A 23,376-nucleotide genomic window follows, 5' to 3' on the forward strand; every position below is an offset into this window, starting at 1 on the left:
AATGACAAGAAAACAAAAAAATATCATTTTTTATCTCGATTTTTTCAGACAATATAATAAATATATCATAAATGCTAAAGTTAATATTTACAAAATAATTTTGTATCTATTTTAATTTTATTTATTTATTTTTTTTAATAAGAACGATAAAAAATGCACAACAAATTACTACCGGAACTGTTGACAAATTTTGGAGGGTTGCTGATTACGACACGCACATACACACACACGCACACAATCCACTAGTAATAAATGAATACTCGCATATAATTCACAATCACATTAAAACTCCCCGTCAGTGTGCACAGGCCGGTCAATATCTCTCTTGTTTTGTGAGAATAAAAAGAAGTTGTGTTCTCTCTCTCTCTCTCTCTCTCTCTCTTCCAAGAAATACTTTGTCGAGGTTCACCAACTGTGTGACTATACACTTCACCTTACCACCTGAATTTAGGGAGTAATTACAAATATTAATAAAAATAAAGATAAAAATACATATATAAACATCAGGTTTCCATTACTCTAAAAGTCATTACTAACTAACTGTTAAGTCGTTGGGAGGGCGTGGTTAAACCCATTTGTGACGTCAAATTCCATCATAATACACACTCCTCCCTGCGGCAGGTGCCTATAGCGTGTCACTGCTGCAGCTGCATGACAAGACTGCTATAAGAACCCGTGATGACCTAAGCTATACTTTCAATAGGTCACACTACACCGAGGAGGTGGTCAGGGCAGCTACAGAGGTCCTGTGTGAGATCTTGGCCTGTAAAATTGACTTGGTTAAGGACGTTGTGGGGCGAGGAAGAAGGTCCCTAGAGGTACAGTATACCGAGGTTGTTGGCTACACCTCCATCTTTAAAGAACGTAATTCAGAGCTTCAGACGACTGCCACCTGTTGCCTTGGACCATGTCGATCTCCTGAGACAACTTTGTGAGACACAGGTGATCTACGAAATCCCTGAACAGGAAATAACAGAAGGTAACTCAACAGAACACGAGGTAACACACGGGGAGAGATTATCATAGAGTCTTCATAACACCAGCGAACATTTGTGGAAGAAACTAAACACCTAAGTCTTATTTTGCCTTCATTATGCTCCCAATACTCCAGAATTATTCATTATAATCATTATATAACCTTAGGATATCTCTTGTCTATTATAACTTGGTGGTTGTAGTTATATAGATAGATATAAGTAGTCTGGACACCTTAACTCCCACTGGGCTGAGCATTAATAAAAAATCCAAATAAACCTTTAAATTTTATTAATATTAATTATTTGTTAACAGTAATTTGTTCACGTGGAGAAAACTTTCAAAATAACACACATTAAAGACGTCAAATTATAATAATGAATTGATATACCGAGACCATATTAAACATACTTGATTTACAGAGCTAATTATAACCTAAACTTTAGTGTTAGTGTAGTAATTGTCAGTGGCTGCTTAGGTTAGGTTAGTTATTCTACGTCTTTTTTTTTAAGTTAAAGAACAAATTAGTCAGATTCAATCAACAACTGAGAATTTGAATTGTTTAATGAACAGGACCCATGACTCCACCTGTCCTGAAGTGATCTGATTGGCATTACGTTTCTATGGGTGGGAGAGAGAAAGAGAGAGAAGCAGAGAGAGAGAAGCAGAGAGAGAGAGAGAGAGAGAGAGAGAGAGAGAAGCAGAGAGAGAGAGAGAAGCAGAGGGAGAAACACAAATAAGATAAAAATAAACATTCAGAAATACATAAACACACGAGGATTAATTACTAGCTCGGTATTTCTATTTATGTTAAGATTTTATCGTATCCTCGTCAATCATCCTATTAACATCTGCAGTACTTAATAATAATTCCTTCGCATATAACGTCGGTAATAACTCCTATAAAAATAAGCAGGTCTCATTAAACTTCGTCTAAAGCTGGGATACCCGGGTCTTTCTCTGTACAGCCTCAGGAAGCTCGGGCAGGTGAGTCGTCTCCTATCGACAACGAGGCGGAATATTGTCCTCCTGAGCCTTCTATCTTGACACAGGCTCCTCGTTAACTCCTTCACTGTGGTCGAAGCGCCTGACACCTGCGGGTGAGATTATGACGAGTGAATAACACGTAAGATTAGTGAAGAAATCAATCAGGGTGATGTTTTTTATTTTACCTTCTTTCATATCTATGTGTCTAACTCTTTGTCTATCTGTCTCTCTGTTTATCTGCCTGTCTGTCTATCTATCTATTTATCTGTGTGTGTGTGTGTGTGTGTGTGTGTGTGTGTGTGTGTGTGCGCGCGCGCCATAGATCTGGTCGCTTAGAGATGACACACAGAAGCAGTAGACTTGAAGGAGATCTTTTTATCATAATGGTCAGAGTAGAGGACAAGTAAGAGTACATTATGACACTCACAGCTGCAACCACGAAACGTCTCTTGCTCTTGATTGTGAGCCTCATGTTGTTCCTGTCTATGACTGTACCAACTGGCTCCCTCATGGCCGCCTGCATTGCCTCCGCGAACTGGGTATATAAAACATGTCATCTGAGTAAAAGTCATTGAGGAATAACTTTTAAATTTGTAAGTTACTTGTAAATAATTCAAGAGAATATATATACCTTTACGGGGAAACAAAATCAGAGACGGATTAATAAACATATATGCTTATTTAGTTGTAATGTGTTGGAGAAAGACCCAACATAGTACAGTACTTACGATGGGGGGTAACTCAGACCTACTTCGCCTCACTGTAGATACAATTAAGCACCGCCAGTTATTATTAATATACAAAAAGCCTCGGAGAAACCTATGATGAACCTAACAGAAATATAGACTCACTTGCCGGATGGTGGATGTGGTACTCCTGCACCTTCTCCTGTTAACCAACGCCATCAATTGTCTGATGCTTAGGAACATAAACTCGACTGCCATCTCATCCTCCTGCTGCCCGGACCCCACCACAAGCCGTCCTGGGGTGAACATGGACATATATTACAGCGGTTAATGTTTACCTTGACTCTGTTGTACTCCCTAAACTGTTGTCCTCTCTCACCTGTTGTCCTCCCTTACCTGTTGTCCCCCCTCATCTGTTGTCCTCCCTCACCTATTGTCCTCTCACCTATTGTTGTGCTCTCTCACCTGTTGTCCTCCCTCTCCTAATGTTGTCCTCCCTCACCTGTTGTCCACCCTCACTTGTTGTCCACCCTCACTTGTTGTCTTCCCTCACCTATTGTCCTCTCACCTGCTGTTGTGCTCCTTCACCCCTCGCTGCTACTTACCATTGGCCGTAAGCCTCCAGTCAGCAGGCATAACAACAGCCTGTATGGTGTATGTGTAGGCCCGTGGGGAGTCGATACGAAGGTCAACCAAAGAGAAACTTGACATTTCCCCTCCTTGTAGCTCGAAGCTGAGTGGCGGAGACAGGAGGGGGAAGAAGAGGGTGTGGAGGAGGAGGAGGAGGAGGAAGAGAAGAAGCAGGAGGAGCAAATTGAGCAGGGGGAGGAGGAGGAGGAGAAGCAGGGGGATGAATAGAAAGGGGAAGAAAAGAAAAGTTTAATAAATCAATTCTCTTTTCTTATCATAACGAACACAATAATAAATAATTATCACTCATGGACTCAAACGTTTATTTACCTCAGCTCAGGTAATGAGTACATACAGTATGTATTACCTACCTGTTGACTTAATATGCACAGGGATGCAACACAAACATACCCACAGACATGTATGTATAAGATGACAGCCACACACACACACACACACACACACACACACGTATATATTACTCTACACACACACACACACAGTAACATACAGACACACACACACACATACAGTATGGACACTCACCTCACGTTGCCCTGTATAACTCCCTCAGGCTCGATGGTGATACTTCCTGTCATGGTCTGGCCCTGTGGAGAGATAATTCTTGATTACTATTCCCCGAGAGAGAGAGAGAGAGAGAGAGAGAATTAACCTTACTTGGTCTACGTTGTGTTTTACATGACATTACATAACCTAGCATAATTTAATCGAACCTAACCCATTCAATCCTAATCTAACTATCCTAACTATTAGTGTGTACCCCTCAGACACCTCCTGTAGATACACTACTGAGGGAGAAGCATAGGTGGGTTGACAACTCACTCGGGCATCATCAAGGTCACCACACTCTCAGAACTGACCAGAATCCTTCACATATCCCATATACGCATCACATTAACCTTAGCCCCCCAGATTATTTCACCTTAAGTTTAACCACCCTATCCTTACCTACCTACCCACCAGGTGCCTCAGGTAATGTTAAGGTGTTTAATCAGTAGGTGAAATGAAAGGTGGGAAGGGGATTAGTCTTTATGTGTTACTTAGATTCCATTTTACTCTTCCTCTCCGTTCACTTTACCTTTCTGTTTTTATTCAGTTCTCCCGTATTTTCTCTTCTTAGGTTCTGATCTGTCAGTAGAGCTTTTAAATGGAACAGGTTATAAATGAGTTAATGTACCGTTCCTTCCTGATCATACAAGACCTGAACATTGCAACAGTGTCTAGTAAAACTGTGCTGTTTCATCAGTTAGACCCCGAGGTGTTATTGTAACATAAATAACTTCACTGTTGACAAAATTTATCCCCTGCCAACTATCTGAAGACCCCAACAACCTCCAAGTCTTTCATTAGTTGTGTATTATTCGGTTCATCATCCTATGCATTTTATCTTCAGTCATCCTAGTGACTTACTGGCGATAGAAACATTGGTTCACCCAGGCAATGATTCTTACCTCTACTTCCTAACTGTATATTCATCCCAACGTTCTTCCCCCAAGGAGGAACTACAGGTACTTGTGCCTTTATCTTATCTGGTCCTGTCAGTCCCACGATCACGATCTGTTTTGTCTGTAGTTTTGGCTTCCCTAAGAACCTACTAATACATTATCTCTCTATCACTTCCGACCATATTACTGTTGCACACCTCCGCCTCTTAATCTTTACCTGAAAGTATCGCTCCCAGTCACCACTCAACATTTGCGACCTTAACCAACACAGTAAACCTTGGCTCAGGCACGCCTCAGGCACTGATGTAGATGGATTTGAAGCAGAAATGTTTCCCATCATGACTGACCTCACACAGGGACTCGAACTGTATCCCTGACACACCTGTTTCTCAGTACACATCCACTTTATATTATTAATACATCCGTCTCATATTGGAGGAACTGAAGGAGATCTTCGTACCTGAAGGTGGGCGGGGTTCACAGGGGTGTTGTTCTGGGCGTCCTCGTACACCAGGGAGACATTCAAGCTGAACAACTGACTGGCTATAACTGACTCAGGCATCATTACGAGGAGTTTTGCTGGCTTCAGGTCGATACTGGAGGGAGGTAAAAATATCTTGTAAATAGATATCTACTGACTGTGTGACGCTAAATAGATAGAATCGCCGATTAAGTCTTAAAAATCAAATGGAGTTTTCTTGAAAAGGGATAACTTTTGGTTTTTATTTGTATAATTTGATGAAAATTAATTTACTCATCAAAATATAATGTTTAATTTAAGACGTCGTTTACATAAGATAGCCAAATTATACCTAAAGTAGATTACACACACAACTCCCTTTACTGATGACCAAAATACCTCAAGGACTCACTTGAAGGACGCTGACTGGACAGCTAACTGAGGCGCGCTCTGAGGATGAGAGATGCTGAAATTTAGACCATAGCCAACACCCGTTGTATTGACTGACAAATCTGTAAACGTAGCAGAGCCGTTCCTGTAGGCCACAGTGGTCGTACCCTGCAGAACGGCTTCCGGGGGTCCTCCAGTGAGCCTGACTGTTATCATCCAGGGGTCTGTACTGAGGCCCAGGGTGTTAACCACTGCACCCTGTAGAGGAACAAGGAGCATTAGTAACATAACACTATCCGGTATATGAACAAGATGATCATCACAACACCTAGATCTTTCTATTTATCAACAATATCCAGGAAAATGCTATTAACAGTATAGTTGTAATTAAGTATGTTGTATCCTGCTTGTAGTCTTACATTTCGTGATGTTGAGCATTTGCCAGTCTCAGGACAATTTGAACGGCTCCTAGTGATTTGTTGGGCATTGACGCGATATCGATTTCACTTGCAACCTTCCCAGATATCTTCGTGTTGTCCCCAAGCTTGACAATGTGGCCTAGTATATTGTCATCTATGTCGTTTATGTAGATCACAAACAGGTGGGGCCAAAGAGAGACCTTTTCCCAGTCAGAATGTATTCAGTTTATAGCAACTTTTTGGTTGTCTGTCTTCGAACCAATTGTTAATCCAAGTCAAAATCTTGCCCGTGATGCCGTGTGCCTGGATCTTAAGGTTCGTCGTACATGTGGGACTTTGTCAAATGCCTTAGGAAATTAATGTAGCTACAATATAACTACTGATTAACCTTGGTCCACGTAGCCTGTTGCCGTTTCAGAAGTTTGTCAAACAGGACCTTATTTTTTTACCATAAATCTGTGTTGCAATGCGTTGATAAGACTGTTCGGTCATGTGTTGAATAATAACATCTCTCAGAATTGTTTCCGAGTTTCCATATGTGAGATGTTTGGTTGAGCAACCTGTAGTTTTCTGCTGTACTTTTGCTGCTCTTCTTGTATACTGGGGTGACGTTGGCTGATATCCAGGCTGTCGGCTCTAGGCGCTTTACTTTGATCTAAGGATTTCCTGAATAAGAGTCTTAATGGAGAGCAAATCTCGTTTTCCATCTCCTTTATCACCTTGGTCTGTGCTACGTCCACTCCAGGTTTTTTTTCTTAATTCTTCCAGGCTGACTATTTTCTTTTTGATGATATCTTCTGCAGTTGCTATCTCTCTCGACTCACTTTCCGCCGCTGACGTATACATTCTCTTAGGTACTCACATACTACACATCGTCTCTCTTGTGAATACTGATGCAAAGTATTCAGTTAAGGTATTAGTTGTTTGTCAGTCATCCTCCAGGGGACCAACAGTAAGTACCCTTGGTTTCATCTTACTCTTGGCATCCCTATAAAAGGACTTGGGATCTTAATATTTTAGGCTAGTCTCATCTCGAGGTGCCGTTTCGTTGATCTAATTTCTTGACCGACCACATTTAAGGTTCTTTTGTAAACTATATAATCCACATGGTGTTCTGTCCTCCGGCATTTCTTCCACATCTGGTATTTTCTTCTGCAGACCTTCGTGGGGATTCATCCACTTGGTCATAATTCCCTCTCTTCCCCGGGTTATTTATTTTCTCTCTTATTATATCAAGAATTACCATGAAGTCATGTATCGTATCGTCTATGTGTGTGATTCCTCCCAGATAATTCTCCGTAGTTTATCCCTTATGAGCTGGTAATCTTCATCAGAGAGAGAGAGAGAGAGAGAGAGAGAGAGAGAAACACTAATAAACATACTCACTCCATCCGTCAGGGCAGAGACTGAGAGTTGGGTAGGGAACACGAAGAAAGCAGGCATCGATGGCGGCACTTCCTCCACCAAACGTAGAGATTTTGGTACCTCAAATATCTCTCCTGTCAAACTCTTCACCAAATTCTGCTGTTCCTCCTGCTGCTGAATATTGCTGAATATCTCGCCACCCGGGATGACCACAAACCCTTCTTCTTTGGTAGCTGGTGGTCCAGGGTCTTCGGGAGGAGGAACTGGCAGGGTTACCTATAGTGGTGTTGAACAGTGGGTTGGTTAGTTGGTTCTCTCACTCTAAACGAAAGATGTTTAATTCTATCTACTCAGTATGGAAATGAAATAGATAATACTTCAATTAGTGACCTTGACCTGACCTAATATTGAGCAAAGTCTTGACCTTGCTCAATATTTTAACCATAAATCTCTCTCTCAATCTCCTTATTTATCTCCCCTGTTGTCTGTCTAAACAAGGAATTATTTATTTGATTCACCAATTAAGACATTTTAAATAAATCAGTGATCATGATCAGACTCCAGCACCTCAACACATCAGTTGTAAGACAAGAGTAATACAATACAGTCGTGGAGAATTTATAACACAGACATTTGTTGTTAGTTAAGTTAAGGATGTGACATACTTAAATGTTACTCTAACAAGAGGTGCCTGTACAACAGGGACTTGGCGGTCATTATATCAGCAGTCACTAACAGTGTGGTCGGCGGGGAGGGGGGGGGGGGCATTACTTGGAACACAACTTGACATTACCATCATCGTGGTAATGCTGAGGTTACAGGTACTGCAAGAACTCTGAAATTCGAGGACTAAGTTCTTAGTTTTCTCCAGCAGCTGATCGTAGTCCAGGACGTCACCTGTGATGTTCGTTGTCTTGTTCTTCCCCGAGGGCGCTGGGGGACCTGCTACCTCAAACTGCACACGGGAAACACACGTATCATTCCTTCATCACCAATTTTTAGCGACTTTTTATTTGAGGTTATGTTCTCTCTACAAAAAATAAATAAATACATAGTTTTTCAATCAAATGTTCATTAGATGAAAATGTTGACTTTGTTGACAATAAGAACTTATAAAGTTACTTTTATTTCAGTGAATCTAGTTACAGCGTATTGTTTATTAATTATTATTACACTCCCACCAAATCCTCACTCACCATCACCTTACAGTAGTTCACTCACCCTAAACCCAACATTTTTTGAGGTACCTCTCTTCCTCCTCCCTCCGTCCTCCCGGATGATATCCGTAATCCTGATGTTCTCTACGGGCACGTCGAGTAGGAGGGCCATATTATTCACCACATCCTCCTCGAAGATACTGTCGATGTCAACCACAATGCCCAGCGTGAGGATGATGGCAGGAGTCATTATAATGTCCACGACTTGGCCCCCACCAACTACCACGTGTAGAAACTTGGCTCTTCTCTGTAGGTAGTTGGTCCCCACAGTCTGTAGGAGGAAGAAGAAGAGGTGAGGGGAGATGGAAGAATAAATGAGAAGGAGGAGTTATGGGGAAGAGGAGGCATGAAGAGGATAAGGCAAGGAAGAACGATGAAGAAGTGGAGGAGTCCTAAGGAAGAGGAAGTGGAGAAGGAGGAGGAATTATGAGGAAGAGGAAGAAACATGAAGAGTCAGTCTACTTCCTTTATTGATAATTCCACTCCAGAAGTTGCATGAGAAGGTGTTAGGAGGAGGAGGCGGAGGAGGAGGAGGAGGCGGAGGCGGGAGAAGAAAAAATGAGGTTTTAGGACGAAGAGATAAAAGAAGACTCATATATATCCCCAAGAGGAATATTAGGAAGACATAATGACACATCTCAGGAGTAGTTAAAAGGATAACAAATTTACGTTTGGAAGATACTAGGAGGATAATTCTACACCCGAGAATATACCAGACGAAATTATTTACACCTGCAACAATGTACCAACATAAAACACATACAACTCCTCAAACATTAATTAACACACAATAAAGGGATTACAATAACACCTACATCATTCAGGGTTGGGAAGAAGGCCTCTGGATCATCTAGGTAATCGGGAACGAGCTGGTAGGCGTCAGGAAACTCGTCGTTATCGATGTTCGTAGGAGGGATAAAGGTGTCGTCCACGTACACATCATAACGTTGAGATTTGGGGTAGAAGAGTCGTAATACCACCGACTCACCCGGAGCTGTGTGGAGTAGGTGGAGACGGAGTTTCTGTTGGTAGAGGGAAGGAGAGGAAAGGGGAGGTTAGAATGTGTATGTGTGGGGTTGGTTACTGAGAGAGAGAGAGAGAATGCGATGCCCCCCCCCCCCACACTAGGTCACACAGTTTACCACCTCCTACATAACACCTCCCGGAGATTAAGTCATAACTGTCCTTGTATTACAATGGCCACACCTTCCCGACTTATCTACACCTCACAAACACCTTTCCTCGTGACTCGCATAGATTCGTGAGTCATCCGGGTTCACGAGTCATCCGGGTTCATGAGTTACCTATCTCATTAACCACCTAACTCATTAGTCTCCTTGGCTCATGAGTAAGTTAGGATCAGAATTCACCTAAGATCAATTGGCACCTGCACCCATGACTCACCTAGGTTCATTAACCATAAAGACCCACTGAGTCACCTCGACTCATGGCTCGCCTAAAGACAAGACTCACTCTGGGTCAGAGGTCCCCTGAAATTGAGTCACCTAAATCAATGAGTCGCATAGAGTTATGAGCCACTTGGTCATAAATCACCAAATCACTTATAGTCACGAATCACCTCGAGTCATTTGTCACCTAGAGACAGGAGTTTTATAAAGTCACGAGTTACCTAGGATTTTGTTAGGATTCAGAGTCACTTAGAGTCAGGCACCACCTAGAGTCGTTCGTCATGCACCACCTAGGACCAGGAGTCACCTCACGCACCACCTACCTGAGGCGGGGTACCGGTCATGGCTACTTCGTACACATGGTTGGTGGCCACGATGGAGTAGAAGGTAGAGATGCGTTCTTGACAGCTGTAACCCAGACACCAGCCATGATCCTTGGGTCCGTTCACCAGGTCCACGTAGCCATCTATGCCTGGTGGGGGAATGTTATGTCTATGTAGCCATTTCTGCCTTAGGGAAATGTGTTTGTGTGATGAAGGGATGATTGCTTCTAAATGAACCAAACTGCAATTTAGGGGAAGGGGGTGTCAAAACCTTGCCATCACCGTCTGGAGGATGGCTGTGTATGTCTTACTCCAACCATCTTTGTTAAGAGGTGTGGAAGTGTATGTCTTAATATAGGCAATTATGTCTGGTGGGAAAAATACCTCCTTATATTTTTATCACTGCAGACAGACAGACACTAATGTTTTACCTTGATAAAAGCTTGATGAATTCCACCTGGATTACTACTTAAGGGATTATGGTTTAGTTCTAATGATCGCACTCGGGTCAAAAAGAGATTATTAAATAAAAATTACCTGTGATTATTAAGGATTACATTTAATTACCAGGACCCGTCTTACCTATATTGAAAATTAGTGGAGCTTTACTAATTAACATGAACAATCACACCTGGGTTGGCGATGAGAGCGATAGGTGAGAGTCGGCGGACCTCAGTGTCAACATCGAGGCTCTCTAGCACCAACATGCGGTGGGCGAGTGTGGTGCACCGCCAGGCCTGCCACGCCGCCTCCTCCACGCACGACCCGTCCCTCACGATGCCTGCCACCACCCAGGAAACAACACACCTCATTTAGCTCATCTGAATTCAATAACCTTAACAATAATTCAACCAAAATATAAGACACAGATAATGAAGGTACATAGTCAGGAATATTTTACTTAAATGTATATATGTGTTTCGTTATACTTGTATCTGTTATTCTTAGAAAGTGAAAAAAAGTACAAATATATATATATATATATATATATTTTTTTTTAATAACTAGAAAAAATTAGTCAGGATTTAATATAACTTTTTAAAATCGCAGTTAATGAAAATAATAAACCTGGTGCCTCACACTACACTCACCCTTGTTGGGGAACTTGTCATTAGCTTCAATCTGAGAGCCGTCTATGTTCTGTTGTAGACTGACAGGGATGCGGTAGTCTCCCACACCGTGAGCTGCAGCACCGTCCCACTCGTACTCCGCAACAGATGTGATCGTGGACGTGTCATTATTACCTGCACCGGTGGAAGATACTGAGGCTAGATAATAGATCATTGAGTTCTTCTACAGAGATTTATTACCTATTCTATACCGTTGTCTAGCCGTCCACTCCACTTTGTAAACATCTCTAGTAACAGATACAAAAAAATAAACATAAAAGTGTCAATAGATCTTCATTAATAAAATCATATGACTTTTCGAATGTTTACTTGCACCGTTACATCTAGAAAAATGTGCAGTTGAGTGCAATGAACAATCAAAATCCTATAAAAATGTAAGACTCGGGCTATCATGAACATTAAGACTAACAAACAAACTTTCTCCTGTATCTGTTAAAGCAATTATTTTTATTCACAAGTTATGATGTAATTTGGTTGGGCGTTATTTCGAAATATTTATCTTTTAACTAAAATACTATTATCATAGTTACAACAAAATCGACACGTCACGTCACCAACATTTACCAGTGAACGTGTTATTCGTCTCAGCCTTGACCTTAAGCCTTCATTATTAAAGCAGACAGACAGACAGACAGGTGAAGACGGAGTTTGTTATTGACATTCTAACAAGAGATCAATTTCTTCCTCATACTTACACGCTTGTCTCGTGGTAAAACCTTTGGTGTATGTAAGATAGAGAAATGAAAGACGTGTTACAGTTAAGTTGGGTTAGGTTAGGTTCACAGTCACAAACTAGGGTGCTTAATCTTCAGGTAATAAAAAACCATTTGACGTTGAAATTTTACAAATCAGTTTATAGTAATTTTATTTTTATTTTAATAAGTGAGGAGTTATATTACCCTGGCGTGTGTTCCATTGCCCATGATTAGTTGACCCTTAAAACCTGATGTACTGTACACCTGACGTCAGCAGGTGAATACAGGCCAGGTAACAGAAGCCTTCGTAAGGTTAGATATTTTGGGAAGAGTCTCAGGTATTATTAATTAGTCCAAATTCTAGACATTCTCTTGACCTGACCTGACCTTACCTGACCCGACCCGATCTGACTTGGTACTCCACACGACGTTCATTATAATACAGTAATTATATACATTAACACGCTTAGTATAACGATAGGATGTACTGATAAATGATCAGCTTTGATTATGTCACATGAAGTTAGACAAAGTTCAATCATCAGGATAACTATTGATGAACACCTAACTCTTAAAGCCTTACTGAAACATGCAGCATAATGACTAACATATAAATGATGAAACACACACACACACACACACACAGAACTTGTAGTCTTGAACTGAAGATCGACTATATGAGTTAAGTGTTGACAGAGTGTATGTAATGAGTTAAGTTTCTCGTAGGCCTAAGTAATTTCCCCAGTTATTTATGAGTAGGCCTATGTAGTTCTATTGCCATGCCAATTTTCTGTCAACTAAATTAAAGTTAAGGAGGATATTTTTAAAAACTATATTGCACCATTTTTTTTTAGTAGCGTTTTAACCCAACCCAACCAAACCCAATTTTGCCGTAGTCAATATTGAGGGGTCAGGAAGCAAGAAATCCACAAACAATGATGTCATGAATAACAAACTCCTCAACCAATAGCAGGCAGCCATCCAATCATGAGCTATGAATGGGACCCAATCAGGTGTCGGGATCTTATTTCTGTTCCCAAAAATTTACTAAAAAAAGCAATTTAAATTTTCTCATGCTTACCCGACTGAAAATGACCAAGCAAAATGAAAGACAGACAGACATAGAGAGAGAGAGAGACAGACAGAGACACACAGAGAAAGACAGACATAGAGAGAGACATAGAAAGACAGACAGAAAGACACAAAGAGAGTCATAGAAACAGACCTGAGAGTGATCCATCCACGTCCTGTATGAGAACTTTCTTGTGGCCGTCACAATCCATGTCAACACAATCTCCCGGGTTCACCAGATGCAGCTTGGGTCTGTTGACGTGAGGAACAACAAATAAATTATAAACATTGAGTGAAAATAGTAATGGATGATGATTCTTAAAACATTATAAAGAAAATAATCAGTAAATAAAAGACGATTAAAGAAAACCTGGACAAAACAAATATGGGAGAGAATATTAGATTTTTATTAAGGTTTCTAAGTTGAAGTTATTGCAACGGTGATTGTTCCAATAATAAACCACAATTCCAACTCTTGCGTGTAATTAGAGTGTTCTTATTAAAGCCATTTTGATTTTGCACTCAATTTTTTGGCTTCTTTATTACTAAAATCTGGTTATTTTCTTCCAGCAAAACTTCACAGAAATATGCTAATTCTTTCTTAATATAATAAAATTCATAAATACTTATACCCTGGTACATAGATTCACACACACACACACAGTGGCGTCCATATAAGAAGATCAACACACCGATCTAGCATACAGACAGATCCCATTTTCAGGGGGAAGGGGGGCAGAAATGAAGAGGGGAAGGAAGGGGGATGGGGAGGAAGAAGGGGAGTGGAGGGGAGAAGGTGTCACTGACTGTAAAACCACGCATCAGAAACCAATAGAGAAATTTACTACTATGAGGACAAAGTTGAGGCATCCATCATCTGTACGGGACCCGATTTGCCGATATTCAATAATGCTTTACCACAACAAGGTCGGTCGGTCGAGGGAGGGAAGGAGGGAGGGAGGGAGGGAGAGGATGGTCGGTCGAGGGAGGGAGGGAGGGAGGGAGGGGTTATTTGAGGTTAACTGGGCTAGCATGGATCCCTTATTATAAACAGATATGAGATAGGTTAGGTTAGGTTAGGTTTACCATACAACACGACTATTATTTTCTTCATGTTGTGACTCGTGAAGCAACATCTCAGAACTGGTCAAGGCTCTTACACTCACCGTCTACAGTTAATAGCATACAGTGTACTACATCATAGAGAATAATTCTTGCTATACACTAACTCACCTGTGGAAGAAGAGTAAGGAACACAGGCTTCTCTAACTCACCTGTGGAGGAAGAGGTAATTATCGTGAGGTGTGTCGAGGAAAGTAAGGCCTTGAACAAACACTGGATGGGTGGCGTCATCAGCGTTGTAGTTCGTCATGATAGCCACGTCTTTGCCACACTCCCGGGTCTCGTAATGAGCGAACCTGACCCTTGTGATGTAGGAGGCTCCGTGTAGGGCCGGGTAACTGTTTACTGTAATGATAAGTGATAGATGCTGTTGTTATTATTATTATATGCACACTTTCATACTACAGTAAATACACAATAGGGTTTTAGTTCAGAACACAATACAGATAACCTGACACAATGATTTATAAAAAAAGGCTTAGGAGTATGTTATGTCTTGTGCTGTACTGGAGATAAAACACCTGAAATTCATAACCATTTGATCAAACCTTCAGAAGATGATTACTTATGGTCTTATAGCACGCACGCACTCATACACGCACACACACGTACAAAAGGACCTACTGGAAGCTCTAGAGAGGAAGACTGACAGCAACACCCCAACATTGCCTTCTCCTTGATCTTGTGAACCCAACACCCCGCCGTAGAAGTCCTGGATGTCCGCCTTGGACCTGACGTAGTCGCAGGTGTGATCAGGGGAGGCCCCGACGAACACCGAGTCTTGAACAGTAGCGGTCTTGTCTTGGTAGGTGTGAGAGATGGCTGGAGGGCCGTACACCTGCTGGGTCACTCCTCTATAGCAGTCCACAGCCAGTACCTGCCAGTGTCCAACTCATTATAATAGGATGCACCTGTGTTACCTGGTCCTATGTCGATTAATGTGATGTTTAGTAATAGTTTTAATTTATATCATCATCACATTATTACTAGTTATGCTATTATTATGAGTTTTATTGGTATTGTTATTCCCCACCAAGGTTATTATTATCTCTCTCTCTCTCTCCCCCTCTCTCTCTCTGTCGTACATACATTACTGAGGAGGAGAGAAGCGTAGTGCTCCATATAGAAGGCGGTGAACCAAGCTCGCCAGACGTAGAAGTTCGCCAGGCGTTGACACTGCTCGCGAGAAGTCGTTCCCCCTGTTCTCTTCATCTGTCGGGACAAGATAACAGATTTAGGGATATTATGTCGGAGGGGGAGGCGGGGTTAGGTAGGGCCAGGGAGAGGGACGGGAAGAGTAGGGATGAGGCCAGGAAGGAAGGAAGGAAGGAAGAAGAGAGGGAGGGAGGGAGGGAGGGTGTAGCCGTGCCAGTGTGAAGCTAGATTGATAACGAACGATATAGCAGTTATGAATCAATCTTAGCAATTATAAAAGCTTACATGAATGTAAATAGTCAAGTGTGGAAGGTAAGAGTACTGAAGTTAGATAGCTTAATGTGGTAAGATAACACTAATAAAGATAACACAATATAGAAGATAACGCAACACTTATATAAACAGAAAGAGATAAAATAACAGAACGAGTAAAAAACAGTATATCAAAGAAGACGATAAACTAAGAATAAACAGTTAATACACGAAGAAAAACTAACACAGACATAAAACGAAAATAAACTTTATATCGAGATTAAATATGACTTGATATAAACCTACCTTAAGAATAAGTAGGAAAAAATCCACGAAACAATAAAATAAAATACCAACGTTAATTATGTTAATATTATTTAAAGATTATGAAATGTAATTAACAAGACAGAGTGTAGGGTTAGGTTAGGTTAGTATTTTAGTGTTACCTGGACACCGTAGATGGCGCTGTGAACTTCATTATTAGTCCACCTGCTCTCAACATCACATGATTCTCCATAGGTCTGGAAACCAACTTGTTCTGAACCTGGAATGTTGATGTGAAGGAATTATTAATCCAGAGTATCAGAGAAGATGGGTTAGGGTGATACACATTTGTTTAGCGTAAAGTGAAAGAGTTGATTAGTTTGATTAATAGTAGTAGATGGTTTATTAAGGTTAGTTGATGGGGGGGGGGTGGAGATATTTCTATTGATCAATTGTGTGAATGTGAGATGAGCTGATGGATCTTTACGTTGGTGTGAGAAGACTATTTTAGTTTCTTGTTGAGTGATTGTCTCTTCCATGTGAGTTTTAATCCCATTTTTCCATCTTACTTCACGTCTCCAGTATCTATAGTTAAAGAGTCACCACCTACCTGTACCTTGGGAAAAAAACAAAGGTGAAAATGCATAGACACATAGATAAAAGAAAGTAAGGTTGAATGTCCCTTAATTGGGGGAGTATATGGCAGAGAGGGGGTAAGACCTGGACCTCTACGACCCTTCTAAGTGCCTTTTATGACCTACAGGAGGACGTGTTACAGCCGCTGCCACACTGGGTAAACTCCTGCACAAACTACTGGCCAGGAATCTTCCCCAAGTGAAAACGTGAGAGTTAAATATAATGGATTTGTGTAAGGTACAAATCTAATGGAATATATAGCATCAATAGTTCAGGTGCTTAATAACGTAAGAATCATTGAGAATCACCATCACAAAGTTCTATCTATGTTGTTATCTAGGAGACTGAAAACACCTGTCCCGGCGTTTCCAGCTTCCACAGTGATGAGGTGAGAGGAAGACACCAGGCCACACAGGGACGCCAGGTATATAAATATAATAATGATCGCCTCTCGTGTTCCAGGTTGGGCTATTACTGAGGCCAGCTTAGTGTTGATTTATTTAAGGTGTAGAAGATGTCGTTAAGTCTCTCTCTCTCTCTCTCTCTCTCTCTCTCTCTCTCTGAGGTCATGTGTCAACTGTATATCTTTATATTCCTCGACTTTTTCTGTATTCCAATTCGTTATGATTTTCTCCCTTTGCTGTGACTCACTCCTTGACACCTGAAGCACCACCCTTACTTCCTTTCTGCATTCTATCATCTGTTCTGTTCCCTCTTTAACTCTTACCTTTAATCAATTTATATTATTTTTACATCCATTGCCACCTCTCTTGACAATGACTATTTATTTCCCTCTAATAAATATTAATTCAATAATATGCAACTATTTTAAAATCATCTACGAATAGCAGCAGATTTACCTCACATTAGTATCCAATGTCTCTCACTCACTCACTCACTCACTCCGTCCTTCACCTCCGTTACTGCCCCATCCACTAAACTATTCAACAACCATAAGAGCATTTGAAGGCCTTTAGCCATTCCTTCATTCACCAGTGAACAAGTCGTCTCTTAATCTCACACTTTAATACACACATTATTCTCTCTATTAAAAAATTACAGCATTTAACAAATATTTAACATCTGTCTAATTAATTTCCGATACTCTCAACAGGGCAATACGATTTTTCTGGATTAATAACTGATAAACAAATTCTCACATTTTCTGCAATTTTATCTTATTTATGTATTGTCTGGTCGAGGTGTTCGTAACAGATGAAGTATACCTGGAAATGTAACCTATTGTTGCCTGTGTCTGTTTCACTCATATTAACTTGGAGTCATTTTCTTTTAGTCATTTTCTTAATTTTTTCTGTCATATTAAGTTTCCTCAGATTACCAAGTTTACTGTTATGATTTTCTTCCATCCTGATAATATAGTCATGGGTGTTAAATCATGCTCACACAAGCCATATTCATCATCTTTCAACTCATTTACTTCATCCAGCTAATATTTCTTTCTTTTTTGTACTAGACATATCTCATAACAGACCTCTATATACACGCCATTGCCACATCTCCACGTAAAACTTATGAACTTCTGTTTTTAGCCAGATTTCCCGCAAACGATTAATCCTCTTTCAACACAGATTTCAGTCGACTCTCGCCATTTCCATTTTAATCTCATGACTAAATCCGCCTATCACTATCAATCAATATCTCCCACTGAACTGTTCAATGCATTTATTCATGAATTCACAAAAACCTGTCTCTTTCCTCCTCACTATTTTCACTCCGTGGTCTTTATAGGCGCTCACAATAACTCATCTATCATATGTAATATTCTGAGACCAAACCCCTATTACTATGGCATATATCTCCATATTTTAGTACCTAACAGTAGAGCCATTCCTGTCGTCTTAACCTCACTCCTACAGATAACCCTGACTATATGCCCTTCACTTGTCCCCAACATAACTCTCCCACACTCTGAAGCATTATTTCAATCCTAACCAAATCAGTTGGGTTCCTATAATTAATATATTAACGATTTCCTCAACATTCTTAAAACACTTATTTATCAATTACCTCAATATTTCTTTGCTCTTTCTTCCTGATTTATTTAATAAGACAGAAATTGTGCTTGTATTGTTAATCTCACCTGCTACAATGTTGTTTTCCAAGATGGTATTTGAAGCCTTGGTAAGGGAGAAGCCCGCGAACCAGAATGTGTTTTGGTTCTCACGCCTCCCTCTGTACGTCCCAGTGAACAGCATTACAGACACCAGGTTCCCTCTGAAGGTGTTGTTGTTCCCCTCGTCCCGGATACCTGCCACACGTAACTCATAAGTGGTTGATAGATATTGATACTTGCCACACGTAACTCATGAGTGGTTGATGGATACTTATGATTGAGTTACTAGCGTGACAATGAAATAAAATTGTGCTTTATCAGTGAATGAGTGACAGTGAGGGAGTAAGTGACAGTGAGCGTAAGTGAAAGTGAGAGAATGAGTGACAGTGAGTGAGTAACAATAAGGGAGTGGGTGACAGTAAGGAAGTGAGTGAACAATGACTGAAGGAGTGAGTGATTTACAGTAAGTTTTCCGTCACTGAAAAACATTAAGCATAGAGCTGATGAAACAACAGAAGATTATAACTAGTACATCGCTGTTGACTTTCTAACACCAAATAAAACTGTCCAAACTAACACAATAAAGTCTTAAAAGATTAACATAAATTTAACATTGACATTCTGGTATCTAATGATGATCAGTAAAGACATTAACCTTATTTATTCCTTATACACAAATAACAGGAATGATGAATGACAACAACAATAATGCCTTATGCAAAAAGGAATTTAATTAAGTTCTGGTAGATAAAGGTGAAGGATTAGACCAAATTATCTCGTTTCATAGTCAAAGGAAGGCGACAAGAGACCTGGGAGATATCTCTACTCCAACACCTGCTGCTTGTTGGGCCAGTGGGTCTGACACCTCCAAGCAGTAAGTTTTTACTGTTCTCAGGATTAGTGTTACATAACTCCTCGCTCAGTGAACCAGGATTGGAGTAACAGGTTGTTGCTTCATGAACCACCAACAAAGTCTGGAGTTTACTGGATCGAGACTCACAAGAAAGGTTCACTCCCTCACCCTGAAACGTGATGATGAGACACAAAAATGGTTCATCCTCTCACCATAAAATACATAATAATGACACACACTTTTTACCTTCATAGTTTCCAGCGACTGAGAACGTCACCAAGGGAGGCGGGAGAGGAAACGACGTCAATCTTCTCCTCTTGGTTATAAAATGGGTTCTCATTCATCTACTTACAACGTCCAGACCATTAACGAATAACCTTTGAGATTCTAAGCTAAAAGAAATAGGGACGACGATGGATAACTGCCACGTGAGTCGAGTATCATCGTTCCAATTAAGAGAAACACCCCGAGGAAGAAATTAAGATGACTAAACCTGAAGTGTTTACCAAGTAGTTGCTCTTGTTAGTATGGCTTGGATGGCCATTGATCTCACAAACACCGTAAAGAAAGCAAAGCCTCCAAGATCTTGTGCTAGAGTAGTGCAATCAACTGAAGTGGTTTTGATTAATCGTGTTATGAAGCGAGGAGAACACCTCTTGGACGGATAGACTTAGCAAAAACGATTCAATTTATAAAGTTTTCCTCTAAAGTTTTTGTAATCTGAGGATAAGATTTGATTGCCTATATTGAACACAGAATAATTCTTACTAGTTCTAGTTGTCAATACTGTTATCTGAATGCACTTGGGTCTGAAGTTATAGGTTTCACTTTTTGGATGCCAACTTACATCTATATCTTATTCTCACCCAAATTAGATATATTTTATAAGTAAAAAGGTAAGTTTCCTCTTGAGTGTTTGAAAAAAATACTGTTTACACTGTTTCACTGACGTCTCAACTCCCATAATCCTTTGCGCGGTCCACCATCTTGTAGGTATAGACGAGTTGCATTATGGGAAGGCGAAACGACACAACCGACAGATATTTCTTGGTGGACTTTTGAAACGGTAGAAAGAAATTTACCCGCTGTAAGTCTTAAATCACTCAACGACTGAAACAGACCTTTGTATTATAAAATGTTTTACGGGCGTGAATGCTTGAATGTGCATCATCTGTAATTCTCTTTTGTAACATCGATGTTTCAGTGTCTCAACTTAGGGAGTTATTTAAATTATTCTAATGTTATAGAAGGGAGATGGAACGTGCCTCGTAGCGTGATGAGGGCAGTACCTGAGACGGGATGATGCAGAGCAACCCAATGTAGGTAAAATTAGCGAGTGAGTTACATTTTTGGTGATTTTGGGCCAAAAATTAGATTTTGCTGAAAATCACAGTACGGGTACAACTGAGCTTGCTGATTATGACTATGTGGTCCACAATTCGATTGGAGAGTAATTAGTGGCCAAAATGATCCTTGAAAGATTTTACTGACATTTTTCAATGCTAATTACTCATCAACTATGGGTTTCCAGTGTGTGATTTATGGTTTGTGTGTTATTCTGAAAGTACTTAATTAGATAATCCCCTTAAATTTCGATTCGGAGAAAAAAGCATATTTTGGTCAAAAATTTTGTAAGGTGCAAGTCTACGGAGACGTAAGTAGTGAAGTTTGGAGAGGAGATATTTTTTTTCTCCTCTCGACTAAGACCTTCTGCTACGATATCCCTCTACGACAAACCCTGACGTGGAACCAGTATAGGCCATTGGTTCCTGTAGAGCAGATGAATATTCTTAGATTAAGGAGTCACCGCTCCTCTTAACAGGCAAACAACTATCACAGCAACAGTAAGAGACCGCCATTTAATCTGTTTATCTAAAAAGACTAAGATATAAATTTTCGAGACAAAGGGAAGTTAATGTGTTATCTGACTGATGATTAAAATAATCCATCGAAATCGAGACAGATTTAGCTTTCATCATCCTGTCACCTCGGAGGATTGATAGCTGCAGCTTCTAGGTTATGGGGAGGAATATAAGTGGAAAATAGAGCCAAAACAGACAGACGGACAAACATTTTTACTACCCATAACAGTTACTACCCACAAGATAGTTCATCTATTTAATATTTACCCCCCCCCCTCCAAGAAATCCAGCTTATATATTTGAAATTTACTCACAAACCAGTTTACTTAGTTTATACCCACAAAACAGTTTTATTTACTGAATATATTTCCCCCAAAAGCAGTGCATTTCATCTGTCACTTGACACAAGACCCGCAGCATCTAGACCAGTCTGCCTCGCATAAAGATTTCCCCTTCAGGAGTCCATTAGGGTTATATACAAATATTTTGCCAACCTTCGCTCAGACTACCACTTACCTCACCACTATACAGTATAGGTAAAGGACTGTGTGGTAGTAAACAGAATATCCCACAAACATATAAAAAAAATGTACACTACAACTTATCCCTACAGTCAAGATGTGTAGACGGTTCAAAACACGACGGGGAACTCTTACTCAAACTGTCTCATTTGTTTTTAATCAAGTGGTTCTGAAGCGTCACTGGGTCTCACCATCATCTGGTTAGGAGTTTCACTGTGCGAGGAGTTGTTTGGCTGCACTTAGGCTGATGTGCTAGACTAAACACTGTGTCCTGACCCCTAGACACCTCCAGCCATGGTAGGTTAGGTGAGGTCAGGTTACTGGTAAAGGAGCCGTATAATATAACAGACTATTCTGTTCATAAAGCATGGCGCCCTGGTCTTACTTTATCTTACTTAATGTGAGTTAAAGATGAAACAATTTAGTTTACTGTGAGGTTTAGTGCAAAAATTTTCACTCTGGTAAAACAGGGAAAAATGTGGACGATTGATAGACATAATAGGTGGATAAAAAGAAAGACAAATTAATAGTCACGTGAATATAAAGAAACAACAATAGCTATAGCATTAGATTAATAACTGGACGTCGTATTAATATCTTCTCTCGACATTAAGGAAACAAGTAAAGGCCAACACGTCATACAGACACTACTTCATGTGACCTTTTACTCTCAACTCACAGGAGCCGACGGTGTGGTAGACAACATTATCCTCCACCACCAGGTTGTTGGTGCCGAAGGTCCCGATGGCTGTGTTGTAGTTGAGGTTGAAGGAACATCTCTTGACCCAGCTGTCCGACCCGTCTTCACCCAGACCATGGAAGGCCAGAGAGTAGCGAGGATCGTCCGTGTTCGTGAAACCTTCCTGGCCCGCTCGCCTCAGCTCCACGTTATAGAGCTGAGCTTTTCCTGACAGGGAGAGCAAATTTATGTTATCTGATATTGTGAAAATTCTCTCTATTTCTCTATATCTTTTTCTCTCTCTCTCGCTCTATATTTCTCTCTCGTCTCGTTCTTCTATGTCTGTCTGTATACATACCTATGTAAGTGATCCCCTCTGAGGTGAGTTTAGAGACCAGAATCCTGGCGCCGAAGCTCTCCTCCTCGTGGCCCGGGTAGGTGTTGCCCTGCACAACGATGTTCCGCGTCAGCAGACCCACCTCACTCGCTAACAGGTACTCTGTGCTACCGTCAGGCAGGGTGTGCTTGGAACCTTGAAGAAGATGGGAGATAAACTTTAGAATAGGGATTAAGAAGAGAGTGATAAAGATGGGGATAAACACTGCATGATAAAGACAAAGATAATAAGATAATCAGAAGACATTGACAAAGGCAAGAGATACGCTTTTGGAATTATTGCATCAGGTGCAGGGAACTGATTGGTTATTACAGGAACCTATTCATGTTCTTCCAGTG

At 40.6% G+C, this 23,376-nt stretch overlaps 1 protein-coding gene across 1 annotated transcript in view; it reads right to left on the reverse strand.

Moving 5' to 3' along the window:
- Positions 1 to 1,249: 1,249 nt before the first annotated feature.
- The window catches only part of LOC121873710 (fibrocystin-L-like), an 88,312-nt gene continuing 66,185 nt past the window's right edge, over positions 1,250 to 23,376 (reverse strand). Inside the window, exons 60-81 of the mRNA XM_042377412.1 lie at positions 23,000 to 23,173; positions 22,642 to 22,869; positions 18,754 to 18,921; positions 16,199 to 16,296; positions 15,435 to 15,557; positions 14,970 to 15,222; positions 14,498 to 14,690; positions 13,378 to 13,475; positions 11,419 to 11,571; positions 10,959 to 11,108; positions 10,328 to 10,476; positions 9,411 to 9,617; positions 8,600 to 8,866; positions 8,172 to 8,333; positions 7,400 to 7,654; positions 5,617 to 5,852; positions 5,205 to 5,340; positions 3,825 to 3,886; positions 3,254 to 3,381; positions 2,814 to 2,944; positions 2,390 to 2,497; positions 1,250 to 2,069 (exon numbers count right to left, since the gene is read on the reverse strand). Coding sequence (XP_042233346.1) covers positions 1,836 to 2,069; positions 2,390 to 2,497; positions 2,814 to 2,944; positions 3,254 to 3,381; positions 3,825 to 3,886; positions 5,205 to 5,340; positions 5,617 to 5,852; positions 7,400 to 7,654; positions 8,172 to 8,333; positions 8,600 to 8,866; positions 9,411 to 9,617; positions 10,328 to 10,476; positions 10,959 to 11,108; positions 11,419 to 11,571; positions 13,378 to 13,475; positions 14,498 to 14,690; positions 14,970 to 15,222; positions 15,435 to 15,557; positions 16,199 to 16,296; positions 18,754 to 18,921; positions 22,642 to 22,869; positions 23,000 to 23,173 — 3,713 coding nt within the window. The 3' untranslated portion in view covers positions 1,250 to 1,835. The remainder of the gene's footprint in view (positions 2,070 to 2,389; positions 2,498 to 2,813; positions 2,945 to 3,253; positions 3,382 to 3,824; positions 3,887 to 5,204; positions 5,341 to 5,616; positions 5,853 to 7,399; positions 7,655 to 8,171; positions 8,334 to 8,599; positions 8,867 to 9,410; positions 9,618 to 10,327; positions 10,477 to 10,958; positions 11,109 to 11,418; positions 11,572 to 13,377; positions 13,476 to 14,497; positions 14,691 to 14,969; positions 15,223 to 15,434; positions 15,558 to 16,198; positions 16,297 to 18,753; positions 18,922 to 22,641; positions 22,870 to 22,999; positions 23,174 to 23,376) is intronic.

The sequence above is a fragment of the Homarus americanus genome, unplaced genomic scaffold (assembly GCF_018991925.1).
Source record: "Homarus americanus isolate GMGI-L3 unplaced genomic scaffold, GMGI_Hamer_2.0 scaffold43895, whole genome shotgun sequence".
In the NCBI taxonomy this organism is placed as follows: Eukaryota; Metazoa; Arthropoda; class Malacostraca; order Decapoda; family Nephropidae; genus Homarus; species Homarus americanus.